We start from the raw sequence: 24,588 nt of genomic DNA, 5'->3' as shown, positions 1-24,588 counted from the left end.
AATAAACACCAGTGAATTCATTACCCAAAATGAGTAGATGCTAACATTTTTGAAAAAAGTACATTATAAAAGTCATTCATAACTTTATCCCCTCCCCCACCCCCAAATACACACACCCACACCAATAACCATTGTTCCACATTTTGGTGTGTACATTTTTAAATGTTATTTGAGGTATATACACATACACACTTATTTATAAGAAATGGAATAATAATTAACATTCAATAGCCAATTTTCCATGTCCGTATATATCTCTCTATTTTTTCAAAGCTGCATATGTTTAAAACATCTCCAATATTTTACTATTACAAGGAATGCTGCATTGAACATAGTTGTACACACCTATTATATATACATATGGTAAATATTTTATAGGCTAAATTATCACAATCAGGACTGCTAGCTCATAGGGGAGGCACTTTATAACTCCTGTCACTGCAAAAAGTTATGTTACAATATGAGACAGCCTAGTTTAGGTGCATCTGATTTTGATGGGTATGAGAAAGGGGAGAGAAAAATATTTTGGGCAAAGTGAATAATGTGGACAAAAGTCCTCATGTTTGAAGAATGAGTAAGCCAGTTTGTGTTGAGCACAGGGTGTGCTACTTGGATGGAAGGAAGTGGATACAGGGCTAGAGAGATAATCTGGGCCTGGCAGGTGTGGTGCATAAAAACAGATGAGCAGTCATTCGATGGTTTTCAACAAAAAAGGGCATAAGTAGAGGTATGGTCTAGGAAGATTTCAGCCACCAGCAAAGGATGAGATGAACTGGAATGGGGAGAGATTAAAGGACTTAAGCTAACATGAGTTATACAGGGAAAGAGAATCTAAATGAAAATAGAAAAGAAGGAAACTACTCGCAAGATTTATAGTGGAAGAACAGGACTTAGCAACTGATGGAATATAAGTAGACAGATGAGAAATAAAAAATGATCAAGACCTCAAGCCTAAGCATTTGAAGACAGCTGGTGTCATAGTGGGAAATAATAAGTCAGCAAAAGAACTGGTCTGGTCGGATGAGAGATTATTAGTTCAGTCTTGAGCATTTCTATTTGGTAGTGCCTGGCACATTCAGTTGAAGATGTCCATTAAGTATTCAGAATGTGAATTTCCAGTTCCAGAAAGAATTGAAATTTAAAGATTTAGGAGTCATGAGCTAGAGGCCATAGCTAAATTCAGGAGAGCAAGAAGCCGGCTTTCCTTACCTATAAAGACAGAATGAGTGGTCAAAAGAAAGTGGCAGGCCAAGCACAGAACCGGGAGAACTGCGTTAAGGGGGAAGACAGAAAGCAAAGCAGTAACAAACTGATGCAGATACACAGCAAAAAACCAGGAGAAATCCTTGCTGCTGCGCTTTATCTCAGTACAATAATAAGTTTCTCCAGACGGAATTTTTTATTTAAATCAGTTGTGAGATTTCTGCTCCCCATTTTCAGAATTAAAACAGGTTATTGCATAACCTCTCATTACAGATTTTATGTCTTCTCTATCTAGCTAGGACATATTTCTTAATAGTACAAATTGTTACTAGTATGGATCATTACCAAATTGAGATCTATTTTCAAGTCTAACTGAATATCTATTTTCTGTTCATTGCTACTACCAGTTTCCTCAATTCTAGAAACAACGAACCAAGACAATGTAAACACATGGTATTTGGCAATGGTATCTTCCAAGTTTACACTTATTTTTATATAGTTCAAAAATAGAAAATTATGTTCATTGTCAAAATTGGCTCCTTTATGTTTATGTGAATGACTATACCATATTTATAGTTTCAGTCATCGGCAGGCAATTCTAACACCAAGTTCCTTTTATTTGTGCTTTAGGAGTGTCAAAGTATACCAGTCAGAATAAAAACTGGGCATTCAGGTTCCACTGACAGAGATCATCTCTGGTAGCCCAAGTATGAAATAAAGACATCCTATTTGTTAGCTCTTCTTCCACAACATTTCCTCAACTTTTATTAATTAAAAGCTCCCTGCCTGTAGACTTTTCCCCTCCTCTATGAGTTCCTCATAAAATTCTTATCTTGGGATATGTTTTCTCAAAAGGAAATCTTTCAAGCAGGAATGGTCTTAGGGATCACACAGACTATCAAAGGGCTACTATGCAAACCAGCAATTACAAAGAACAATATTTGAATATGAATGTAAAAACCGATATTGTTCTCAGTGGGAAAAGCCAGAAACTCTGTGGGCTTTATAAAAGCATCAGCCGAATTACCCATATAAGAAAGCCAAACATCTAAGTGTAGCATTTACTTTAATAAAACATTAATAGTTATTTAGATTCTTGACTACTTCCTCATCTCCTGGCTTCCAGAACCTCATTCTCCTGGTCCTCCCACCACTCTGACCCCTCTGCCTTCATCTGGTGTACTGTCTCCCACTTTCCCTCCTCCCTCCATGCCAGGGTTTCCCAGAATTCCATGCATGCTCCCAAGGTGCCCCCAGCCACTTGCACAGCGTCCGTGACTCCCAAATCCATACGTGGAGGTATTCCAATCCTCTCACCCCTCACGGTTAATGCTGTGATTTGGGTCCTCCTCGTCTCTTACCTCTTCTCTAACAAGAGCCTCCTAACTGGTCTTTCTACTCTAATCAAGTCTTCATGGTGCTGTCAGATTTTTTCTTTGGAAACAAAAATATCATACTTTTGCTTCCGTTAACAACCTCCAATGACCACACTGCCTCAGGTTCACGACCCATAACGTGTCACATTATCCCTTTGCAATCTTGCCACGATATATATGTGAGAGGACAATATTTTTGAAATATCAACGGATGATTTTCTAGCTATTTTCTTTATCCCCATGCCTTTCTCCTCATCCCAATAGCCAGAGCACTGTGCAGTCACCGTCCTGAGACAGGGCTGCCACTGCATGAGAGAAAGCAGTGTGTAAGTTTCTTCTTGGCTTTTCTTGAAGTTTGGAGAGGAAACTGAGCCTGACAAAATATTTTGCTTAAATTTCATAAGACTATTCTCCACCCTTTTAGACTAAAACATATTTTCTGCATGCTGGGAAGAAGAGATGAGAATGATAGCACAGGCGGTGGGAGGACCCAGGCGGGAGAGCCCTGTCTCCTGCCACCCATGCAGACCCTGGAGCGAGACCAGGAGAAAGACTGTGATGTAGCGAGTTGAGGGGATGGCTTCAGGACAGCCTCCCAGTGTCTCTTTGGACTTAGAGAGATACAGAAAGAACAGAATGACACGGAACAAGAGAGTCTGATGGAATCCCTGCATAGAAAATGATCTGAAAATCACTTGGCCATTACTCCTGGAATTGTGTTGTTCTCCCAGACACGGCCAGGGAAAGGTGAGGATTACCCTAAAATAACTTAAATTGCGTTTCTGCCACATTAGCTGAGGAGAGACTCAAAATGGAAATTATGTTATATGAAAATTACGTTTTTCGCACGCTTGAATTCTGGACTAATCTTTACTTCTACTACACACTTTTGTAGCCTCAATTCACCTCAGCCCCCATCCCTATCCTCACCAGCTCTTTCCATGTCCATGTCCCCTGGCTATAAGCACAGTGGGTGTTTGTTCTTCCCTAAGTATCCTATTCACTTTCCTCCTCCCAGACTCTGCTTTCTCTACCTGGGAAGGTATGACCTTCCCTTAAATTTTTCCCCTGGAAAATACTCCTCCACAAATGAGTTATAATATTACCCCTTCTCACGTGGCTTGCCTCTAGCAGAGTGACATTTCTTGTCATTGAACTTCATAATAATTGACACACGAATCAACTTATTAAGTCAATGCTAAAAGTGCGACTGTTTACATCTACCTTCTTCTGGCGTGTGTGCATAGAAACTGGACTATGTGTTGTTTGTCTTTATATCCCCAGTGCCCAAGCCATTGTACAGGACACTGCTGTCACCTAGCCTGTCCAAAGATTTATAGGTGGTTCTGCAGAGCCACTACACATGTCAGACCATTCCTCAAAATAGTCCATTCAATCCTTCTTTTATTTTGTATGTAAGTATCTCATGTATTTTAAGAGATGAGAGTAACTCTGATAACATTATAACAGAGCAGACAATTCTACCTAATAAGGAAAGCCTTTTATAAATTCAAGCAAGACTTCAAAGGAATCTACATCTGAACTGTGCCCACAGTATGACTAAAGACCGTACATTTAGGGATCACATTATGTTACATTTTTAGTGGACTCAAATACTTTAGTATGTTTTCTAACTTTAACTATGGAGCACTTAAGAACAGTATGACTACAAGGTATGTGACATGGATACAGTGGTGATTTCCTGACTAGTAAACTGACATTATATTATAAAGGAGGTTTTAAACCATCTTCCACAGAGATTCCGCGCCAGACACTGCTCTAGACACTGAAGCAGCTACCTTCTCTAAGTTCATTGGATTTCTGTTCAAGTAGGAAATCCTTTCTCTTTCAGGCCCCAAACTTCAGGTGACAGGGTAACACTGCTGTTTTTCCCAGGAACTTCCTTTTCCCCCTTACGCCTTTCTTCCCATTCAGGAAACCATAATAAGCAAGTAAACCAATAAATTAACAAGATCATTTTAGGCTAATAACTCTTAACGAGTAAATAAACACGTGACGTTAAAGCGACTTTGGGATGGTTGGCGACAAAAGGCCTTTCAGAGGGAGAACTGAATGATAAGCAGCAGCAGTCTGGGAGCGATGGGCCAGAGTCTGCACCACCTCAGCCAGGGAGGAGGTCAAAGTGTCCCAGGAGCAGGAAGGCAGGCAGTGTGGGTGGACAGTAGCCAGCAAGTAACAAGCAATGAGAGAGACAGGACAGGTGGGGGCCGGGTCACACAGGCCTACATAAGGAATTTGTGTTTCTTCCATGCCACAGGAAAACAATGGAAGAGAGGTGACCTGACTAATGTTTCTAAAAGCTCACCCTGACAGTGTGGAGAAGAGGACAAAAGTGAGCAAGAGTAGAAGAAGAGTGAGGAAGTTAGAGCTGTACGGGCAAGACGTGAGCATGGCTGTGCACACAGAGCCAGGGATATAGGTGGTCAGACTCTACACAGTGACCATGACACTGCTGCCAGGTGGCCAGAAGCAAGCCACCAGCCCAGATCTGCCCCCAATCTCCTCCACTACTTTCAACCTTTGGGGTGTTTTCCCTGGTCAACATTCATGAGAAACGTTATTTACAATGGGGGAGGGTTCTCTCATTAAAGAAAAGTTAGTGATCATATCAATGTATACAGCTATGATTTAATAAAAAAATAAAAAATAAATAAATAAAAAAGAAAATACTAAAGCCCAGAAAGGCAAATTGACCTAAGGTCAACATAATTAAAAAAAAAAAAGAAAGAAAGAAAAGTTAGTAAACCACTGACTTTAACCATTCACAAGGCACCTGCTAGCTCAGGAACACTATGATTCCAATTTTCTCAGTCTTGTTGTGCAAGAAGTGCCATCAACCACACGCAAGAGGAATGTGGGCCTTTTGCCGAGACGATCGATCCCTCTGGCCTTTGCCCAGGCTGACCTGCTACTTGGTGTGGTTGGGCTTATTGCCGGTAGCAGAGGTGACTGGAGAAGCTGCCGATGGTGCTGTTTTCACATCTCTAAACTGACAAGCTGTGCCTCTTGCCCAACCTCCCTGACATCCCGACACATCTACAGAACAGCATCTAATGGGGAAAAAGACCAAGTGAAAATTGCTGGACTCTGTTTCCATTTTAGGCAGACTTTGAAAACCACTGGTAGGATGGAAAAAATATCCATCAAGATATTTCACTGTGACTACATTGCTGTAGCTTCTGGGCGTGGTTTCTACTGTACATCTATAAGATTATGACTTTGAGCTTGATAATGTCTAGGCTGCTTTTCACTTACAACATTCTATGATTTGGTCTCCTCATTTATAATTTGCATTTCTTAAGAACCCAGAATGGATCAGGTACTGTGTTTTTTGTGGGTGGTTTTATTTATTGATTGATTGACTTGCTTACTGTTTTATAATATATTATAGAGATTACATTGTAACTAATCTTTTTGGCTTGAAAAATAATAAACAAAAAAAATTCTTACTATACTGTCCTGTATATTATAGAAAAACTAGTCACATTTAAGTTTAAACCAACCTTAAAAAATAAGCTGCCAAAACTAAACAATATATTTTGAAATGATTTATCATCACTTGGTATTCAATTTCCCCAAAGTTGTTCTCCAAGGTTTTTCCAATGCGATGGTTAAAAGCAGAGAAAAGCCTGGAGCACATAAAACAGATTTATCATAAACATTGTTACTAAGTATTTAGAATTTCTATAATAGCTAATATTCTAGCTTGGGCATATCAATAATGCTGGACTTAAGGACATAGACTACAATGTTTTGTTGGCTTACAACACCAAGTCTTGAAACACAAGTCGTCTTTTTATGCTGAGATTCAATGTCATTTCTCCAACTGCCTTCATGGCATTTATATGTGTTCCAAACCTGTCACCCTCAATACAACACATATAAAAACACAATCACCTTTATCTAGGCCCATTTCCAGATAGTTCTTAGTCTCACAAGGAAGAAGAGATTTCATTCCATGCAAGAGATTGAGATGGCAGGAAAAAAAAAGACAATTCACAAAATACTATAGACATTTATCAGTGGTTTATCTTTCTTTACAAAAATCATATGAAGAACTAGAGAGTTCCCTAGCCCCCAGTCATCAGAGATTTTAAGGCAAAAGCTGCACAGATACTAACAAGCTAGACATAGAAGGGAAAAGAATGTCAGGATGTCAGGTTCACAATAAAATAGCAGGACAAAAGCTGACGTCTGATAATTACGATAAGGCATTGGGGGAAGAGAAAACTTACGAGGGGTCTGTCAAGGCAGCAAAGAAGGATCTTCTCACTCAAAAAGTTTTTAGAACTGTCTAGTTAGAGCCCATGTTTAGGTAAAATCCCTCAAGCTTTCAACAGACCTGGGAAAAGTCTCTTTAAGCAAGAAATACATCTCCAGCAGGGAGGCTCTAGTATCCAGTCCACCCAAGGAAAGATAATGAGGTTGGGTATATATATTGAGTGAGGGGTTACTATCCTCAGTCAATCCTTGGAAAAGATAATGAAATCTCGGAATATCCAGGGCTCCAGGAATTCAGTGGGCTGATTCCCCCTTCATAAGCATCAGGGAGCATGTCTGCCCTCATCTCTGATACCAGCACCACAACCTTCGATGCTACTCGCCCCCATCCAGGCAGGCTTAGAGCATCTGGCAATCTGAATCTGCAGACAAGCAGGTTAGGGATAGTGTATTAAGTGTCCTAGAGTAAAAATTACAGTAGAGATAGCATGCTGCCTTTGGAAAGGCATGGAAGGATATACAGAAGGTGGGTGCAAGGAGTGCTAAAGAGGAAGGTTATTAACTTTTACTTAATCCCTATTTCACAATACATTGTAAGTTCACTTGTTACACAGAACATGTTTGTTTTGTGTGAGAGACACTACACAGATGCTGAGCAAACTTAGTTATCATCTCCCCTTGGAAGCCTCACATGATTCCTATAATATGGAGTCAGGCACCCTTCTCCCTTCCCAGAGCATTTTGTATATCTCTGTATCACAGTAATGATCCTATTTAACTGCATTTGCTGATTACTTGTCCATCCCTTCCACAATCCTAAGCTTCCTGAGAGTTGGGAGTGAAAATAGCATATAAAATAGCTGGCACATAAAATACTTAGTACAAATTCATTGATGGATTGATTGACTGAGGATAATAATCTTGGGTTGAGCAACTTTTTCCTATAAACAGCCAGGTAGTAAACATCTTAGTCTTCGCAGACCATACAGTCTCTGTTACGACTATCCTATGAAAGCAGCCATAGACAGTATGTAAATTATTGGGTATGGCTGTGTTTCACTGAAACCTTATTTGCACATACTGAACTTTAAACATCATTTAATTATCATGTGTCACAAAATATATTCTTCTTTTTATTTTTTTTCAAATGATTTAAAAATGTAAAAACCAGCTCAGCACCTATAGCTCAGCGGCTAGGGCACCAGCCATGTACACCAGAGATGGAGGGTTTAAATCCAGCTTGGGCCTGCTAAACAACAATGACAACTACAACCAAAAAGTAGCTGGGGATTGTGGTGGGCACCTGTAGTCCCAGATACTTGGGAGGCTGAGGCAAAAGAATCGCTTAAGCCCAAGAGTTGGAGGTTGCTGTGAGCTGTGATGCCATAGCACTCTACCCAGGGTGACATAGTGAGACTCTGTCTCAAAAAAAAAAAAAAAAAAAGTAAAAACCATGCTTAGTTCACAGGCTATGCAAAAAGAGGCAACAGGCCAAATCAGGCCTGGAGCCCATAGTTTGTGGACATCTGCCTTCCCTGAAAGGCAGGGATAGACATCCAGTTACTAAGGAAAAGCTGTTCAAAGAAAGGGCTGATCGTTCACATCTGTAATCAGTATTGACTATGTGGCAAGCTTTCAACAACTGTAAGAACTGAGGTAGCATCACAGAGTTTTAGAAAGCTGAAATTATACAAGGAACCACATATCATTGCTAACTGGGAGGAACATGGGAGCCTGAGTTTCCTTTTGATAATAATTAGTATTTGTGTGCCAGGCGCACTGGCTCACACCTGTAATCCTAGCACTCTGGGAAGCCGAGGCAAGCGGATTGGTCGAGCTCAGGAGTTAGCTCAGGAGTTCTAGACCAGCCTGAGTAAGACTGAGACTGTTAGTTAGAAATAACTAACCGGGCATCTTGGAGAGTGCCTGTAGTCCCAGCTACTTGGGAGGCTGAGGCAAGAAGATCACTTGGACCCCGAAGTTTGAGGTTGCTGGAAGCTATGATGATGTCACAGCATGATGACACCATGACACTGTACTCAGGGGGACAGAGTGAGACCTGGTCTCAAATAATGATAATAATAATAATAATAACAACTAGTGTTTGTTGAGTACTTTATGACTAGGATATGTTCGGAGAAAATTAAGTGAATAAATCCTTTTAATTTTCATAATCATGCTATGAAGTTGGTTCTATTGTAATCCAACTTTTCTTTTTTTTAGCAAGTATGAAGAAATTCCCCAAACCTCAAAACTAAAAATTGGTAAGGGTAGGGCTTTAGAGTCAGGCAGTCCAACTTTAAAGCTTGCTCTAAACACACTAAATACACCATCTTTTACGAGGGTGACAGAAGCAACTTCAGAACACCTCTCTAAGTTTCCCCAGGACTGGAGTGAGCTGAATGGGAATGACAGGTAGTAAGTGTGACTCACGGCTTCAGCAGAAGCCATATGCTCCAGACACGTATGAAGATGGACGTCCAAGTTACCAGCTGACAAGTGTGGTGACATGACCACTGCTCAGCCTCCCAAAGTCTAGTCTGCAGGCACATGGGCCTGTCCAGGAGGGAGCTAGTCTTTACAGTCAGACCATCATCTGTTGGGGAATTCCTACATAGTATTAGGTAACTAAGTCAGTTTACTGTCAGCCCATTTGGGCTACTATAACTGGGGGCTTTATAACCAACAGAAATTTATTTCTCACGGTTTAGAAACTGGGAAGTCCAGGATCAAGACAGATTTTGCACCTAGAGAGGGCTTACTTTATGGCTCAGGCATAGACGGTGTCTTCTAGCTCTGTCTTCACGTGGTGAAAGGGACCAGGCCCTCTCTGGGGTCTCTTTTACAAGGGCACTAACTGTAGTTTTTGAGGGTCCCATTCTCAAGACCTAATCATCTCCCAAAGCCACCTCTGAACACTGTGGGTTAGGATTTCAGCATACTAATTTTGGGAGAACACAAACATTTTGTCCACAGCACTATCTCATATGTCTACAGGTGGTGCAGGTAACACTGGTAGTGATTAGTACTTCTACTTAAAGAGATCACTTTTTTCCCTATAAGACTAAGAGCCAATTAATGTCTAGGTCACGGTGATATAAAGTACACAAATGTTAATGCAGTTTTAAAAAAAGAGACCAATGGATATAGCACAAGCTTAGTTTCTTGTGGCCCATCAGAGTTCAGCTCTGTTAGCTTCAGGCAGCCATTGATGGTCTGCTCTTCCCAGACTCTGCCAAGCATCACCAGCTGTTTTCATAACCTATAATTTCCTTATTGATATAGACATGACATCAGCAGCTGCCCCTTCAGGTAGTGCATGGAGAAGCACAGAAGGATTAGCACAACAGTTTTTACACTGTTAGAGAAATGTCTATGCCTGGACTTCATAAACAAGTGGTGAGGACCTGAATGGGCACAGATTTAACTCAGATTTTAACTCAGTGGGCCTGCTGAGTTAACAGAGAGTGCTGAAAGATTTGATTCTTCTGCTATGAAGTGGTTGAGAGAGATGACTCCACAGAATATTGCCAAATATAGCAGGTCTAGGAACCAGTGGATTCAGAGAGCATTGAAGGCTTCTTTTTTGGTGGATGATATAAAAGAAAAGTGCCAATTCAAAGGTGGTACATCGTCTTTTTGTAGGTCCCTTTGAATGCCATAAAAGGATGTAATAATTGCCCTGGAATTTTACCTAACTCTAACATACCATAGATTTTTCTGGACCCACTATTCACCTGCATTCACATAATGAAGTAGTCCTATCTTTGGGCAAACAATGTACCTTTTAGGAGGCTCACCAAGAAGTGGCTCCTAGGACCTGCAGCAAGTATGAAAAGATGCATATATGCCTCCAAACTGGTATGAATATTTATGTGCATGTTTCAGGGGTAACAATTCGGAACATCCAATGGAGACTTGAAAGTCTGGAAGTTAAAGGGTCCGTATAAGTTAAGTTGTATCATGATATTTTCAAGTGTATTCTCAGACAGGCATTCTCCGCATTTTACCACACTGGGTTGTCTTTGAGTTTAGTGTAAATGAAATCTATACTTGACCAGAGGTGACCTAAGAAGCTCCAAGATATCAATCTGCCCCTCTCCAATTAAGAGAGATAGAGACTGAGAAAGGTATACCCAAATTATTTCAGTAGCTCATTCATTCTCCCCGTCTCCTGGAGGGCCATGTCACATCTCTTTTCTTTGCCATACATCTTGCTTCCTCCTCCGCTAAGAAAACTGAAGTGATCAGAAAGAAGCTTTCACAGATTCTCTCCTCCTTATCTACCCACCATGGGCACTGACACTCACACGACTTTCTTCCCACCTATTATTTTAGGCAAATTATCCACGCTTTTATCTAAAGCAAAACTTTTCTTCTAAGCATTGAATACCATCCTTTCTCACAGATATTACTCCAGAAAATGTTTCCTCTCTTTCAAATATCATTTTCTCCTCTCTTTTGGGTCATTTCCATTAACATACAAACAAGCTATTATTTCTCCTATCCCAAAATACACACACACACACTTACTCTCTGACTCACTCACATGTAATTTCTCTCAGCTCCATTTTTCCATTCTGGCGTCTGTTTCCAGAGAGCCTAATGCATGATAAAGTACAAAACTAAATTGCTGGAATTTACGGCCCAAACCTACTCTCCTTCCATCTTTCTCATCTTTATTAATAGTAACTGCACCCTTGCAGTTTCTCAGGCTAACTACTTTAGGGTCACCTAGACTCTCGCCTTACAACCAGATCCAGTCTATCAGGGAATCTCGTAACACAAGCTTATCATTCAAGGTCCTGATTCCCACTTATCATTCAAGGTCCTGATGTGGTTCCTCTACTTCTCCCTAAAACTTTCGAGAATCTTTCTGACTTCACAGAACTCTCTTTTTCTGCATATCTCCACCAGTGCTTCCACTGCACATTCTAATGCTTGTAAAGATTATCATCTAAACTCATTAAAGACATGAACTGTAGCTCAGACCCTCCACCTTCCACAGCCCTAAACACACAGTGTGTGCATTTAGTAAGGGTTCCACAAACACTGCTTTAAATGATTGGTTTTCCTGCAAGTTTCCAATAAAATTGGTGCTGCAAATAATACTTACTTTGATTCATTAAGTTTTGCAGAGTAAGGTTTGTGTTGCCTGCTTGTGAAAAGCTGTCCGTCATGTCTCCAAACACCAGCATCATGAGGGGGAGTCCAGCGCCATGGATGATGGCAGCCAAAGTTCCCACCACCATATATAACCTGTCCAGCCAATTTGAATAGCGAAACTAAAAAAAGAAAAAAGAGACGAGCACAAGAACAATTAATACAGCTTCATGGGTGGTTTGCTGTACTTTCAAAACATACCCCAAATCTAAATATTTTTTCAGACTACAGCTGCTACTACCCTAATCCAAGCCACCCTCTACCTCTGCTAAGCTATTGTAATCACCTAATTTGATTCTTCTATTAATTTTGTCCTAATTTTTCATATTGGACTTAATCTGTCTTCTCTTCTTATATGAAATCTGTTAAGAAGGATGGGACATTCTGGAAACTATGAACGTCTTTTAATGGTGAGGTAGAAAACCAGGAAACCCAACCCGTTAAAAAGTTGCAAGACCCAAACCAAGGTCTCCAACAAAAACAGGAAAACAAGGTGCAGTGAAGAAATTAGTTAAGGCCAGTAAGAGCCAAGATGGTAACTTAAAATGACCTCTGAGCACCCTACCCTCACAGCTCAGTACATTCTGCTTATGATGTATTCACATGCTAAAGAAACTCCCACCAGTGCCATGACAGTTTACAATCATCATGACAATCTCTCAAAGTTACCTAATATGGTATGAAAGGAGGAGGAACTCCCATTCCTAGAAATCGCTATCCTTTTTTCTGAGAATTTATGATAATCTATTTGTTATTAAGCACATAATCAAGAGATAGGTACAAATAGAGTTTGCCAGCAATGGACAGGTACAACTTGGTGTATGGGGGTAGCCTGCTTGCTGCTTCTGAGTTGAATTAAGTTTGCTTTCATTTCCAGTTTAAGGCTCATGTTTGAATTCTTCCCTGCATGAAGCCAAGAACTCTCTTGGCCTTTACGTCCAATCCCAGTTTTGGGGTCCACATTCTGGGCTATCATTAGTATTTCTTGCTCTAGTATCTAAGACTAGGAGCCACTTTTCATCTCTTGGGAAAAAACTTGTATGCCAAAAACCCTTCTGAGAAAACATTTTGTTGTTTTAAGGAAGTAGCTTGGGTTAAAGAAATGCTGAACAATGGAATTAGCATAAATGTAAAATGATTTTAATATCATTAGAACTTGATAATGAGCAGGAAGAGGAAAGAAACGAGTTACATGCATGCTTCCCAAGGAACATTTTTCTGGAGAAGATAGAATATGGCCATGATGAATGACCGGTACGGGCTTGCATAATCTCTTTAATTGTAGGCAAGTTATGGGAAGGAAAAAAAAAAGGCTTCTCTGCATCCACAAAGCGATGGGGAAAGGACAAAGTAAAAAGGAATGGGGCTAGGTGCAGTGGCACACATATCTATAATCCTAGCACTCTAGGAGACCAAGGCATTGTTTGAGCTCAAGATCGGCCTGAGCAAGAGTGAGACTCTGTCCCTACTAACAATAGAAAAAATTAGCCAGCATCATGGTGTGCCTGTAATCCCAGCTACTCAGCAGGCTGAAGCAGAAGGATCACTTGAGCCCAGAAGTTTGAGGTTACAGTGAGCTATGATGACCTCACCGCACTCTAGCCAGGGAGACACAGTGAGACTCAGTATCAAAAAAAGGAGAGACAAATGGGAAGTAATTAATACTTTCCCCATACAACTCAAGGGAGGGACTACTAAGGATCAAAAGAAAACAAATGAAAAAATAAATAAATACATAAAAACGCAAATGGGATAAAGCAGCTGTGGGAGGCTATGAAAAACACCAAGGCAGGTTGTTGTCATGTGGATGCCACATGTATTAAATAGCTGTAGGCAACGTAGTTGTAATGCAGGGAGGAAACTGGGTATAAAGTCATAGGCAGGAGATAAGAAACAAAACAAAGACCATGGACCCGGCAACATAAAGGACATAGTAGCAGAAAGCAAGATTTTAGAGCTTATATACTTCACAAGAAGCCAACCCCAAAGTTATCTAACAATAGGCAGGAAGGAATACTAAGTGGGCAAGTGGAGAAATAAGGAGCACAATAGTTGGTAATAGTGAATGGCAGTTCATAAAGCAGGAGAGAAAAAGCAAAGTCAAATTATAAAATGATTAGTGAAAGTTAAAGTTTGGTGTAAAAAGAGTATCAAGTAAATTATTATTTGAATTTAAACTTTTTCTAGCTCTTAAAATGGTAATCAAGGAAGCTTAAGTTTGGGTTGATGACACAACTTTCCATAACCTAAAAACATCATTCTTTTTACAAACTAAAACCTTAACAAGAGAAGGATGCATTGGCATAATTTTTTCGGTTTCTTTGACGCAAAGAATTTTCTGTCAAAATTCTTTGCCACCATGCACTTCATAAGTATTTACTTATTTCCTTAAAAAACACAAATGAAGAGGAAGAGAAGGGCAGAAGCTACTTATCTTCTCTTAAAGACTCTCCTGTATTAAAGAATAGCAAATTCTCCAATACAGATAGTTGATGCACAAAGATTTCTCTCATCACTACCACAGGGCATTTTACCTCCAGAACTATCATTGGGATAATGAAACAAGAAGGCCATGAATGGAAATGTTTACTGAAGGCCTACTCAATGGCAGATAAAAGTCAGAGATAAATGTCAGAGACATAACCCTTACCTTCAGAGAGTTTAAAGAGGAGGAAGGCAAAGCAAAATGTGAATGTAATAGATATTCTATATGCTTTCACGGCCTGGTGTACCGAATAGACACATAATTGAGCCAATGATCATTCCCTTCTTCATGGAAAAGTTTCATAGAGGAGGTGATGTTACCTTCCACTTCCAGCCTTGAAAGGTGAGTAACTGTTTAGAAGAAGGAAGGCATTCCATCCAGAACAAACAGTAAGCAGAGACAGGAAAGATCACAATATGCTAAGAAAAGACTGGGATCTCTCAAGCTTGGACTGTGAAGTGTGGAAGTAGCAAGAAAAAGTAGACTGACTCACAGACACTCTTTACTGAGCTGGGAAAACTGGAAGGAGGGCAGAGAAATCTCATTTCGTCCTGTTTGAATACCGTCCTGGTAGTGCAATCTAGGAAGTCTGTAGAAAGAATTCAGACTTCAGGACACAGTTTTGTGACTCTAGGATGTGCAGCAGAAGTCACAGGAGTGGATGAGATCAAACCACCCAGGGAGAAACAGAAATGGCATGTCAACTATTTTTTCCCTTAAGAGATGAGCTCTCATGACATTGTCCAGGCTGGAGTGCAGCGGCTATTCACAGGGCACAATCATGGTGCTCAATAGCCCCCAAGTCCTGGGCTCAAGTAGTGCTCCCACCTCAGTTTCCTGAGTAGCTGGGACTAAAGGGGTATGTCACTGTGCCTGGCTTTTGACTGTCCTTTTGATAATTTGAGGTGAAAAGAGGAGAAAGGATGGTTACTAGAGTACAATGTCAAGGGAGGACTATTTAATGTAGTCTTATGTTTACAGGTAAATCAGTCAAGGAGACAATTGGTGGAAATACAGGAAGAAAACAGAGATGAAACAATGTCCAAAGCAGTAATGGAAACAATTATTTCAAGAACGTGAGGCAGAGGATCATTAGTGAACACTATACGTAGTATGTGAAACAAGATATCCCCACAATGTCCCATGATTCCTTCATAATGGTAAGGGGGCAGAGGTACCTCTACAGCAGAGGTATAATCTTAATCAAGTGATCAAAGTTAGCTTCACAAAAAAGTAGAACACCCTAACATCTGATGTTTCCAGAAGTGATGAGATAAGAAGTACACAGCATCCCCTATGCAATTGTCTTACCAAAAATGTCTAACACGAACAAAATGTCACCCTTAAACCTAATTTTCAGCATATAAGAAATGCAAAGCATGGAAGTACGTGGAAATAGTCAAAATAGTCAAGAAGGTGGGACATCGTACAGGACACATGGTGTAGTGTTTTTAATATGTCAGTGAAACTTGAAGAGGTAACTGTTCTAGACTCGAGAAACACAATATCCAAATGTCATCATTGACTGAATCCTGTTTTGAACAAATCAATTGTAAAAGACATTTTTTGAACATAATTGAGAAAATTTGAATATGAACTAAGCATTACACACTGTTAAGGAAGTCTTGTTCATTTTGTTCAGCGATCATTGTAACAGTCATTGCATTATGTTTTATAGAAAAATGTATAGTAGGAAATACTTTGAACATATAAACTGAGGTATTTACAAATGAAACATGAAATCTATAATGTCAGATGAAATGTGGTAAAATATTAGCAATTATTAGATATACATGGTGGGTATAGATGTATGAAGTTTGCTATTTTACCTTTTCAGATGTTAAAAATTTTTCATAATAAAACTTGGTAAAGAGCTAGGCACTACAGCACGCACCTGTAGTCCCAGCTACTCGGGTTGATGCAGGAGAATCGCTGGAGCCCAGGAGTTTAAGTTCAGTGTGGGCAACATAGCAAGACATTCACCTCTAAATAAATATTTAGCAAATGTTTTTTAAAAACTTGATAAAAAGAAGATGGTGCTCAAACAGGCAAATGTATATCTCTTTGCTTCAACCAGAAAAAACAAGATAATAGTACAAATATAAGTGAGTTTCCAGGAATAAAAATAAAGCTGAGAGAATTCAAAATCTCCTATTTCTTTGTGACATGAAGCAAGACTGATTTCTGGGGAGGAGGTAAGATTTGAGGAAAGTGGCAACACAATGCTAAGTAGGTCAAAAGCCTCAGAAAATGCCCTTGCTCTGTAGTTTTGGGGAGTGGAAACATTGGGGGGGCAGTGGCAGCAAATCTCTTAGTAGCCTTGAGCCTCAGTTTCCACATTTACAAAATGAGGAAAATATATGTGCAGAAAATCTTACATAGTTGTTCTGAGGATAGAGATGAGACTTAATACAAGGAACTTCTATTAAGTATACAACATAAAAATGTACAAATAGGCGGGTATTATTATTGGTCTTGGAAGTGTAATAATTAGTAAGACTTTTCAGGCTCTTATAGTTTTAAAGAACAGGCAAACAAAAAAAGTTGTAATACTTCAGGTGAGATATAAGACAGAAATATGAACTAATTACAAGTGGAGCCCTTTTAAGAAAGGAAATAAGAAAATGTTTGGTTAGATACTCCGGAAAGAGAGACGCGGTGAACCAGAACCACATAAAAGGAAGCTTAATCTGTGCTGAAAGCCAACGGGTAGGTTTCCCACGGCAAAGAAGTAGAACGTGCTGGCAGATAAGAGGTTGAAGTAGCATTCAGCAGCCTCAATGATGAACATGACCTTACTATGGCGCCTGGGGCGGAGAGGGAACTCAGTGAATTCATTCATTTGTTCACTCACTGAATATTCAGAAAATATTTATTACACACCTAATAAGAGTCAGGCTTGGTTCTAGGTACTGATAAAAACAATGAACAAAATAAGCTTCCTGTCCTCATAAAACGTATGTTCGAGTGCATATAGTAAAAGAGGGAAGCAATGCATTCAACATTCATTCAATATCTAAGTACCTGTTAAAGCTCCAGCCACTGTCTAGTCATTTGGGATATAGCAGTGAACAAAATATACCAAAATCCCTGCGCCCATGGAGCATACTTTGGAGAAAAGACAAATATACCAACAAGAAAATCAGATAGCACTCTGAGTATTCTAAGTATTCAGAAGAAATATCACACAGGGTAACATGCCACAGTGACAGGCAGGGTCGGCTAGTGTGGACGGGCAAGCGAGAGAATGGCTGAGAAGGTAACATCCAAGGAGAGACCCCGCTCCCAGGAAGGACGCAGCTCATCCCGTGATGACCTAGCTAAAGAATACGCTGGGCAGGATGAGCAAATGCCAAGGCTCTTGGGTGAAAAATCAGCTTTCTGAGTCTCAAAGATCAAATAGAATGCACTAGCGGCCAAGAGAGGGCGATTTGTCAGACATGAAGTCAGAGGTTAGAGAAAGGTCAGACATCCGGGGCCTTTTATAGTCACAGGATGGGGTTTGGTTCTATGCTAATCTAGGTTAGTGGAAAGGAAGGGCTTTCAATGGTTTTAAGGTAGAAACTGAAGTAATAGGATGTGGCTGCTATGGATAGATTTTTAGAAGAGTAAAAATGAAGGACAGATACTCGGAGAAAAGAGAGTAGCTGAGAGAGTAAAGCCTGACCAGGGTGGTAGGAAAAATAAGGTCCCCCAAACATGTCCACATCCTAATCCAGAACCTGTGAATATGCTTCCTCACATGGTAAAGGGGACTTTGCATGTCCCCCTCTTTTTGTTGCTATTTGTTTGTTTCTTTGTTTTCAGATTAATATGAGGATGCATATGATTAGATTATGCTGTTTGTGTTTGTGAGGTGAAATCTGAGTTGTAGTTAAGTCCTTCACCCAAGAAGTGTGCCATATACCGCTATGTTGTACTTGTTAGGTGGGAACTTACAGAACACCCTCCCTTTCCCCTCATCTTGAATTTAATTATGTCTTTCTCTTGTGTGGGCCTGCAGTTGTTAATCTACTAGTTTCTACTTAGTATTGAGTACATGGGATGCTGGCTTTTCCATTCTAGAGATACTTTACTGAGGAGAACATTCTCCACATCCATCCAGGTAAATACAAAAGATGCGAAGTCTCCATCTTTTGATGGCTGAATAGTATTCCGTGGTATACATATACCACAGCTTGTTAATCCATTCATGTTTTAAGGCTCTGGAGACGGGATTATCAAGGTGGGTGCAACATAATCACAGGGTGCATATAAGAGGGAGGCAGGGGCTCAGAGCCAGTAGCAGAAGATGTGATAGCTGACATAAGAGGTGAAGTAAAGCAAGGAAGAGCCCGTGAGACCAGGAATGCAAGTGTTCTCTGGAAGCTGAAAAAGGAGAGGAGACAGATTCTCCTCTGGAACTTTCAGAAGAAATGAAATCCTATCAATGCCTTGATTTTATTCCAGTAAAACATCTGAAGCCAAACTGTAAGGTAATCAATTTGCGTTATGTTTTAAGTCACTAAGTTGGTGGCATTATTCTACCAGGAACAGGAAATAAGTGCACAATGTGAAAAGGGGGATACTAGAGAGGAAGAACATAGCTGGAAGGAATCGGAAGTTGCTGCCAAAGACGTGTCAGGTCTGAGTTCACAACTTTGTAGATGAAAGCCCAAACAGATGATAAGCCCAAGGTGCTGCACACAGGTGTAATTTACTGATGTAGAGAAAGGGGTGGGTTGCTGGAACTGAAGAGGTCAAAGAATATTGAACCTAGGGTGCTCGCTTGGGCAGCACACATACTAAAATTGGATTAGCACGGCCCCTGTGCAAAGATGACACGCTAAGTCATGAAACATTCCATATTAAAAAAAAATGTCGAATCTTGGAGTCATTTATAACAAAATAAATGACCAAAATACTCAAAAGAATAACGGGAGTATAGATGAATGAAGTGGAAGCAAGCAAATGCCACAGTCGCCAAGGAAGGAGGAGTGATTAGAAAGCGAGGCCACTGACCATGGATAACAGACAGGATAATTAAGCAGAGTGAAGCTGAAATGGCAAAGGAATCTTGCATTAGGATCAAAAAATAATTTGAGGAACTCGAGGAATGTCAATAGCCTCCCTGACTCCAGGGATGAGGAACTGAGGAACTCTTCACTTCACAAAGGTGACACAAGAAAAAGACCAAGAGCTGGAGGGAAAATGAGCAGACTGTGACATCACAGATGCAAACAGAAGAAAGGAAATGATGGGCAGTGTCCAGTGCTGCCCAGCGGTCAGGATGGAACCCTAAATGGCCCCTGATTCAGTGAGTGGCGGGGACAGGAGCCAAACTCCAACAGGCTGAGCACTGACTGGAAGGTGAAAACAAGACAAAAAGTGAAGCAAGCAGGTAGCGGGGGCCTCGGACAAGGGCATTTGTTAAGACCAAAGAGCCTTGATCCATTAATGCCAATGAGACAGACGGGATTGAGAAAGAGACTTTGCAGATACAGAAGAGAAACAATGATAATAATGTCAGGTCCTTGAGAAGGCAGAGATGAGAGCCAAAGTACAAGTGAGTACTTAGTTTTAAGAAATAAAAGTCTTTTTTTGTTGTTGTTGCAGTTTGGCCGGGGCTGGGTTATAGCCGGGCGTTGTGGTGGGCGCCTGTAGTCCCAGCTACTCAGGAGGCTGAGGCAGGAGAATCGCCTAAGCCCAGGAGTTGGAGGTTGCTGTGAGCTGTGTGATGCCACGGCACTCTACCGAGGGCAATAAAGTGAAACTCTGTCTCTACAAAAAAAAAAAAAAAAAAGAAATAAAAGTCTGTTACAACTGGAAAGGAGGAGGAGCAAATTCAGATACAGGTAGATTTATAAGATCATTGCAGCTGTGAAGGTCAAGGAGTGGTTATCCACGTAACCATAGAGTCATCCAAGTCGATAGGAGCACCAGGAGTGGAAAGGGACATACTGAGCTGGGTGATAAAGTTCTCAATAACCAGGTGTCAGAAGATGAAAAGGTATAAACAAAGAACTCTTTAATTCCAGGCAGATAAGAGTTTAATCATAAACTATCACAAATGATTACAGTTGTAAGAACAAATAGGCATATATGGGCAAAATCTGGGCCTGCCATCCTTACTAGCTATGTGACTCTGTGACTCTGAATGCATTATTTAACTTCTGAGTGAGTTTCTTCACCTGAAACATAAAGATAACACAAGTTTCTGTATCATAGGGTTATTGTGAAGATTAAGTCAAATAATACATGTGGGGTACTTAAAAAGGCCTATAAGAGGAAGCACTTAACATTTCTAGCTATTAGTCACTTAAAAAAATTTGTTTCAATAAGATACATAAAGGAGAAATCTCAAAATTGAATCTGCAGCACAGTTCTGTCAAGAGCATATAATTTTTTATGGAGTTCATTTTGTGTGGGAACTACAGCCCAACTTTTCTTTTTCTTGCCCTTGTTTCCATTTGTCTCATTTCCTCACTTGCTTTAGATTTTATTTTACTTTTGTGTTTCTGTAAATGTTGACTCATATACAGAATAAATACACTGATATAAATAAAATAAAGGCTAGTAGAAAATTTTAAATCTATTCCTTACCACTTTCTCCAGACTGCAAAAATGTCTTGTAGGATAAATAAATCAACAGGGTTAAGAAAAGCTGCTCTGAGGTTGCTATGCTTAGAAAGGCTTGCATACAATTTTGGCCCTGGCTGGTATGTTGAACTTGGATTTTGGTAGGGTCACCACAACTTGGATTTTGATAGTTTGGTGGCCAAACTATCTGTTCAACCAGCATGGTGTTTATGCTGGACATCTGCCTTCCTTCTCTGAATCTGGAGTTTCAGTGCATGCTGGGCAGAAAGGTGCCTACGTGATCAACTGCCAAAAAAACCTTGGGCACTTAGTCTCAATGAGCTTCTCTGATAGCATTCCACATGTATTGTCACAACTCATTACTGGGGACATGAGGTATGGCCTGTGTGACTCCACTGGAGAGGATTTGGGGAGCTTGTGTCTGGTTTCTCCAGGGCTTTCCTTCATTTTCCCTTTGCCATTGCTGATTTTTCTTTGTATCTTTTTTTTGTAATAAATCTTAGCTGTGAGTATAACAGCTGGAAAGCAGCATCAAACCTGCGGTTCTTGGAAACCCCAGGAACAAGGTTTTTTGCCTTACCTAGAAACTGTTACTGATAACCAATGCCAATAACATCAGAATTTCACTATTAAATTTACTGATTATGTCCTTGTTTAGAAGTTTTATACACAAGTTATGTTCACCATTTTCTGTGTCAACTCTTCAGGAAAAAAGAGGAAAATCTAAGTAGGAAAATCTTAGCATTTCATCAAAAGACTAATAATATATTCCCTCTATCCTGGCTCCACTGCATATCCCTGGGCAAGTAAGTATGTCGGCCTCAGTTTTGTCATCTGTAAAATTGGCATAACAATATTATCTACCTCAAAAGGATCTGTAAAGATTAAATGAGATCAAATGTAAAGTACTTAGAACAATGCCTGGCACATAGTGCTGTATGTGTGTTATTTTTACCCCATGTTCAACTCCAAATTTTTATTCTTTTGTGGCTTGAAATGAACTGAGTGTTGATGGTATTATCTCGATATAAAAGGTCGATTAAGCTTTCTATTAATAAACTATAAGACTCCCAAGTTTTAAAAATATATGTAGTACAAATAGCAAAAAGGAAACTACAAAAGTCAGAAATGATTTGGTTTCAAAATGACAGAACTGAAATTTTGGGAACAAATGCAACTTGAACATAAAAACTGCTCTCCGTACAAGAATGTATGGAAATGTAAACACAAAATATAAAACAAACGAAAACCGTCACTTGGTTATTTAAGTAATCTGAGAATGACTAAAGTATATTGTCCTCTCTCTCCCAAATTACAAAGGGAGTGGAGATAGAACAGAAAAAAAAAAAAGGAGCAGTGGGCAAGAGCAAGTGTCATGCAGGAAGATGAAGCTCGCGTGAGGCAGAGTCCTTGGTGTAATAAAAGTCACGTGACTGTTTTTCCCCTATGTGTATTAAATTCACTAAAATTCATTTTATAAGGCAGTCTATCCACTCCCTCCCCATAAAAAAATACCTGGTGTGTTATGGCTAAGTGATAAATTGTATGCTGCAAAACTTAATTGGTTTGGCAGTCTCCTGGGTTCTAACTGCTGGAACAGTTTACCTAACAATTCACCTACGTTTCCACTCTTAGAAAAAAGGAAGTAAGAATCCAGGTATACAGAGATCATCAACTAGCCACAAATATATAAAATTCCTGTCTTATTCCAAGTGTGAGTTAAAAAAAAAAAAAAGAAAGAAAGAAAAAGGAAAAAAAAAAAAGCTTTCCAAAGGACCACTGTAGTTGCACCAGAAAATGAAAAAGAGTTCTACTAAGGCTTTCAAATTCTAGATTTTCAGCTATTCGGCAAAGAGAAATAATAGCATATGACATACACCCAACGATAGCAATAAATAATCTGTTGCTACCTTCTATTATCATTACAGGTGCCTGAAACTTCGACCCCAAACCTTGACAGGATATCAGAGCCATTAAAGGCAGCACTTGATGCAGGTGGTTTCTTCTATCCAGATGGCAGTGCCTGGGAGGAGTGCTGGTGTAGACAACAGATCACTGGCAAAGCAACTAAGTAGAAGAATATTGAAATCTAGGCCAGGAAGGGTGGGAATTGATGATCAGTTCACATGGCCAGTTAAGATCAGCATTCCCAGGAAAATAATTTCAACCAATTCATTTTGCCTCTCCATTAATATACTCTCTAAGAAAATATTACATAAGATACAATATCTCTTTCCTGTATAAATAGAAATCAAATGTGCAAAGTATTTTGGTAGTGAATAAATTCAAAACTCACCATTGCAACTACACTGACAGTTGGTTTCTTTTCCTTCTTCTCTTTTTTACTGAAAAACATAGAAATAGAATTATACAAAACTTTAAAAAGTACACAAATTTTTAAACTTGCCAAATTAATATAAAGCTTATATTTACTAACAAGGACAAAGAAGCATGACTGTATTATTCAGTAAAAAATTAATACTAGTATGATCCGTATGTAGTTTAGCTATAAATATATTTACATATATCTTGGAAATCTATCTACGTGGTTATCACTTGGTATTGGGATCTCTCTAAAAACATTTTCTTCTTTGTGTCTTTGCTATTTGATAATTTTCCATGATAAATACACATCTCTTTTACAATTATAAGAATATATATACTGGAAAAAGTTTCCTTTTTAAATTCTAATTAGAAAATCATCATGTTCTCCAGAATTAATTTCCTTAATATTATTTAAGTAATTCTAGTGGTAGCTATTCTACTTGTTACCTAGATATGATTCCTAATCATTGTATTTATTAATGAAGAGTAGTGACAATCAGATGCTGGACATAACTAGCCTAAGGAAAAAAGTAATTAAATCACTCTCTGTGAGTAAATCTAATTCTGAAAAAAGTACCTGGAGCTTTGAGTGGACCATTATGGCATAAATGCAATCTAGTATAGCTACAGCCCCAAAAGATGTTCTGTAAACTGTCAAAAAGCTGTCTTCAGGCATAAAAAGATCAAATACTATTTTGAGCCCAGGTTCAAATGAATCCGACTCTGTAACCCATTTTCCACTGTATGTAACTGCCACCTAATGAATTCGAACCAACCATAAGGAATTAGCTTCATCTATACTATGTGAAAAGAATCACATAGTTTTTGCACAGATTTTTAAGTTCAAAAGGTAAATTCATCATTGTCTTTATACTTTATACTAAGTGAGGTCAAAAGAGGTGAAAAAACTTCTAGAGAAAAAAAGTCCAGAGTTTACCCGTATTAGGCTTTGGAGCCATGTTAGACAGGCACAAAAACAAAAAATACACAAACACAACTCTTCCGATTTGGACCCATCCTATCCTTTTTTTTTTTTTTTTTTTTTTTTTTGAGACAGAGTCTCACTCTGTTGCCCCAGGCTAGAGTGCCATAGTGTCTTAGTTCACAACAACCTCAAACTCCCGGGGTCAAGCAATCCTTCTTGCCTTCCTCCCACATAGCTGGGATTACAGGCACCTGCCACACACCTGGCTAGTTTTTCTATTTTAGTAGAGA

General features: G+C 39.5%; 1 protein-coding gene and 1 pseudogene across 4 annotated transcripts in view; one reads left to right on the top strand and one right to left on the bottom strand.

Annotated features, from left to right (window-relative positions):
* The window catches only part of ABCB1 (ATP binding cassette subfamily B member 1), a 206,351-nt gene that overhangs the window by 95,147 nt on the left and 86,616 nt on the right, over positions 1-24,588 (bottom strand). For 3 of the 4 annotated variants that reach the window (XM_053609089.1, XM_053609086.1, XM_053609088.1), the window contains exons 3-4: positions 23,345-23,393; positions 11,938-12,106 (exon numbers count right to left, since the gene is read on the bottom strand). In XM_053609089.1, coding sequence (XP_053465064.1) covers positions 11,938-12,106; positions 23,345-23,393 — 218 coding nt within the window. Of the gene's footprint in view, positions 1-11,937; positions 12,107-23,344; positions 23,396-24,588 lie in introns of all 4 variants that reach the window. The other variant, XM_053609090.1, reaches the window with a different exon arrangement.
* Positions 19,230-19,321, top strand: LOC128560573 (uncharacterized; annotated as a pseudogene).

This window comes from Nycticebus coucang, chromosome 11 (genome assembly GCF_027406575.1).
Source record: "Nycticebus coucang isolate mNycCou1 chromosome 11, mNycCou1.pri, whole genome shotgun sequence".
NCBI classification, from domain to species: domain Eukaryota; kingdom Metazoa; phylum Chordata; class Mammalia; order Primates; family Lorisidae; genus Nycticebus; species Nycticebus coucang.
This window is presented reverse-complemented; position numbering and strand designations above follow the sequence as displayed.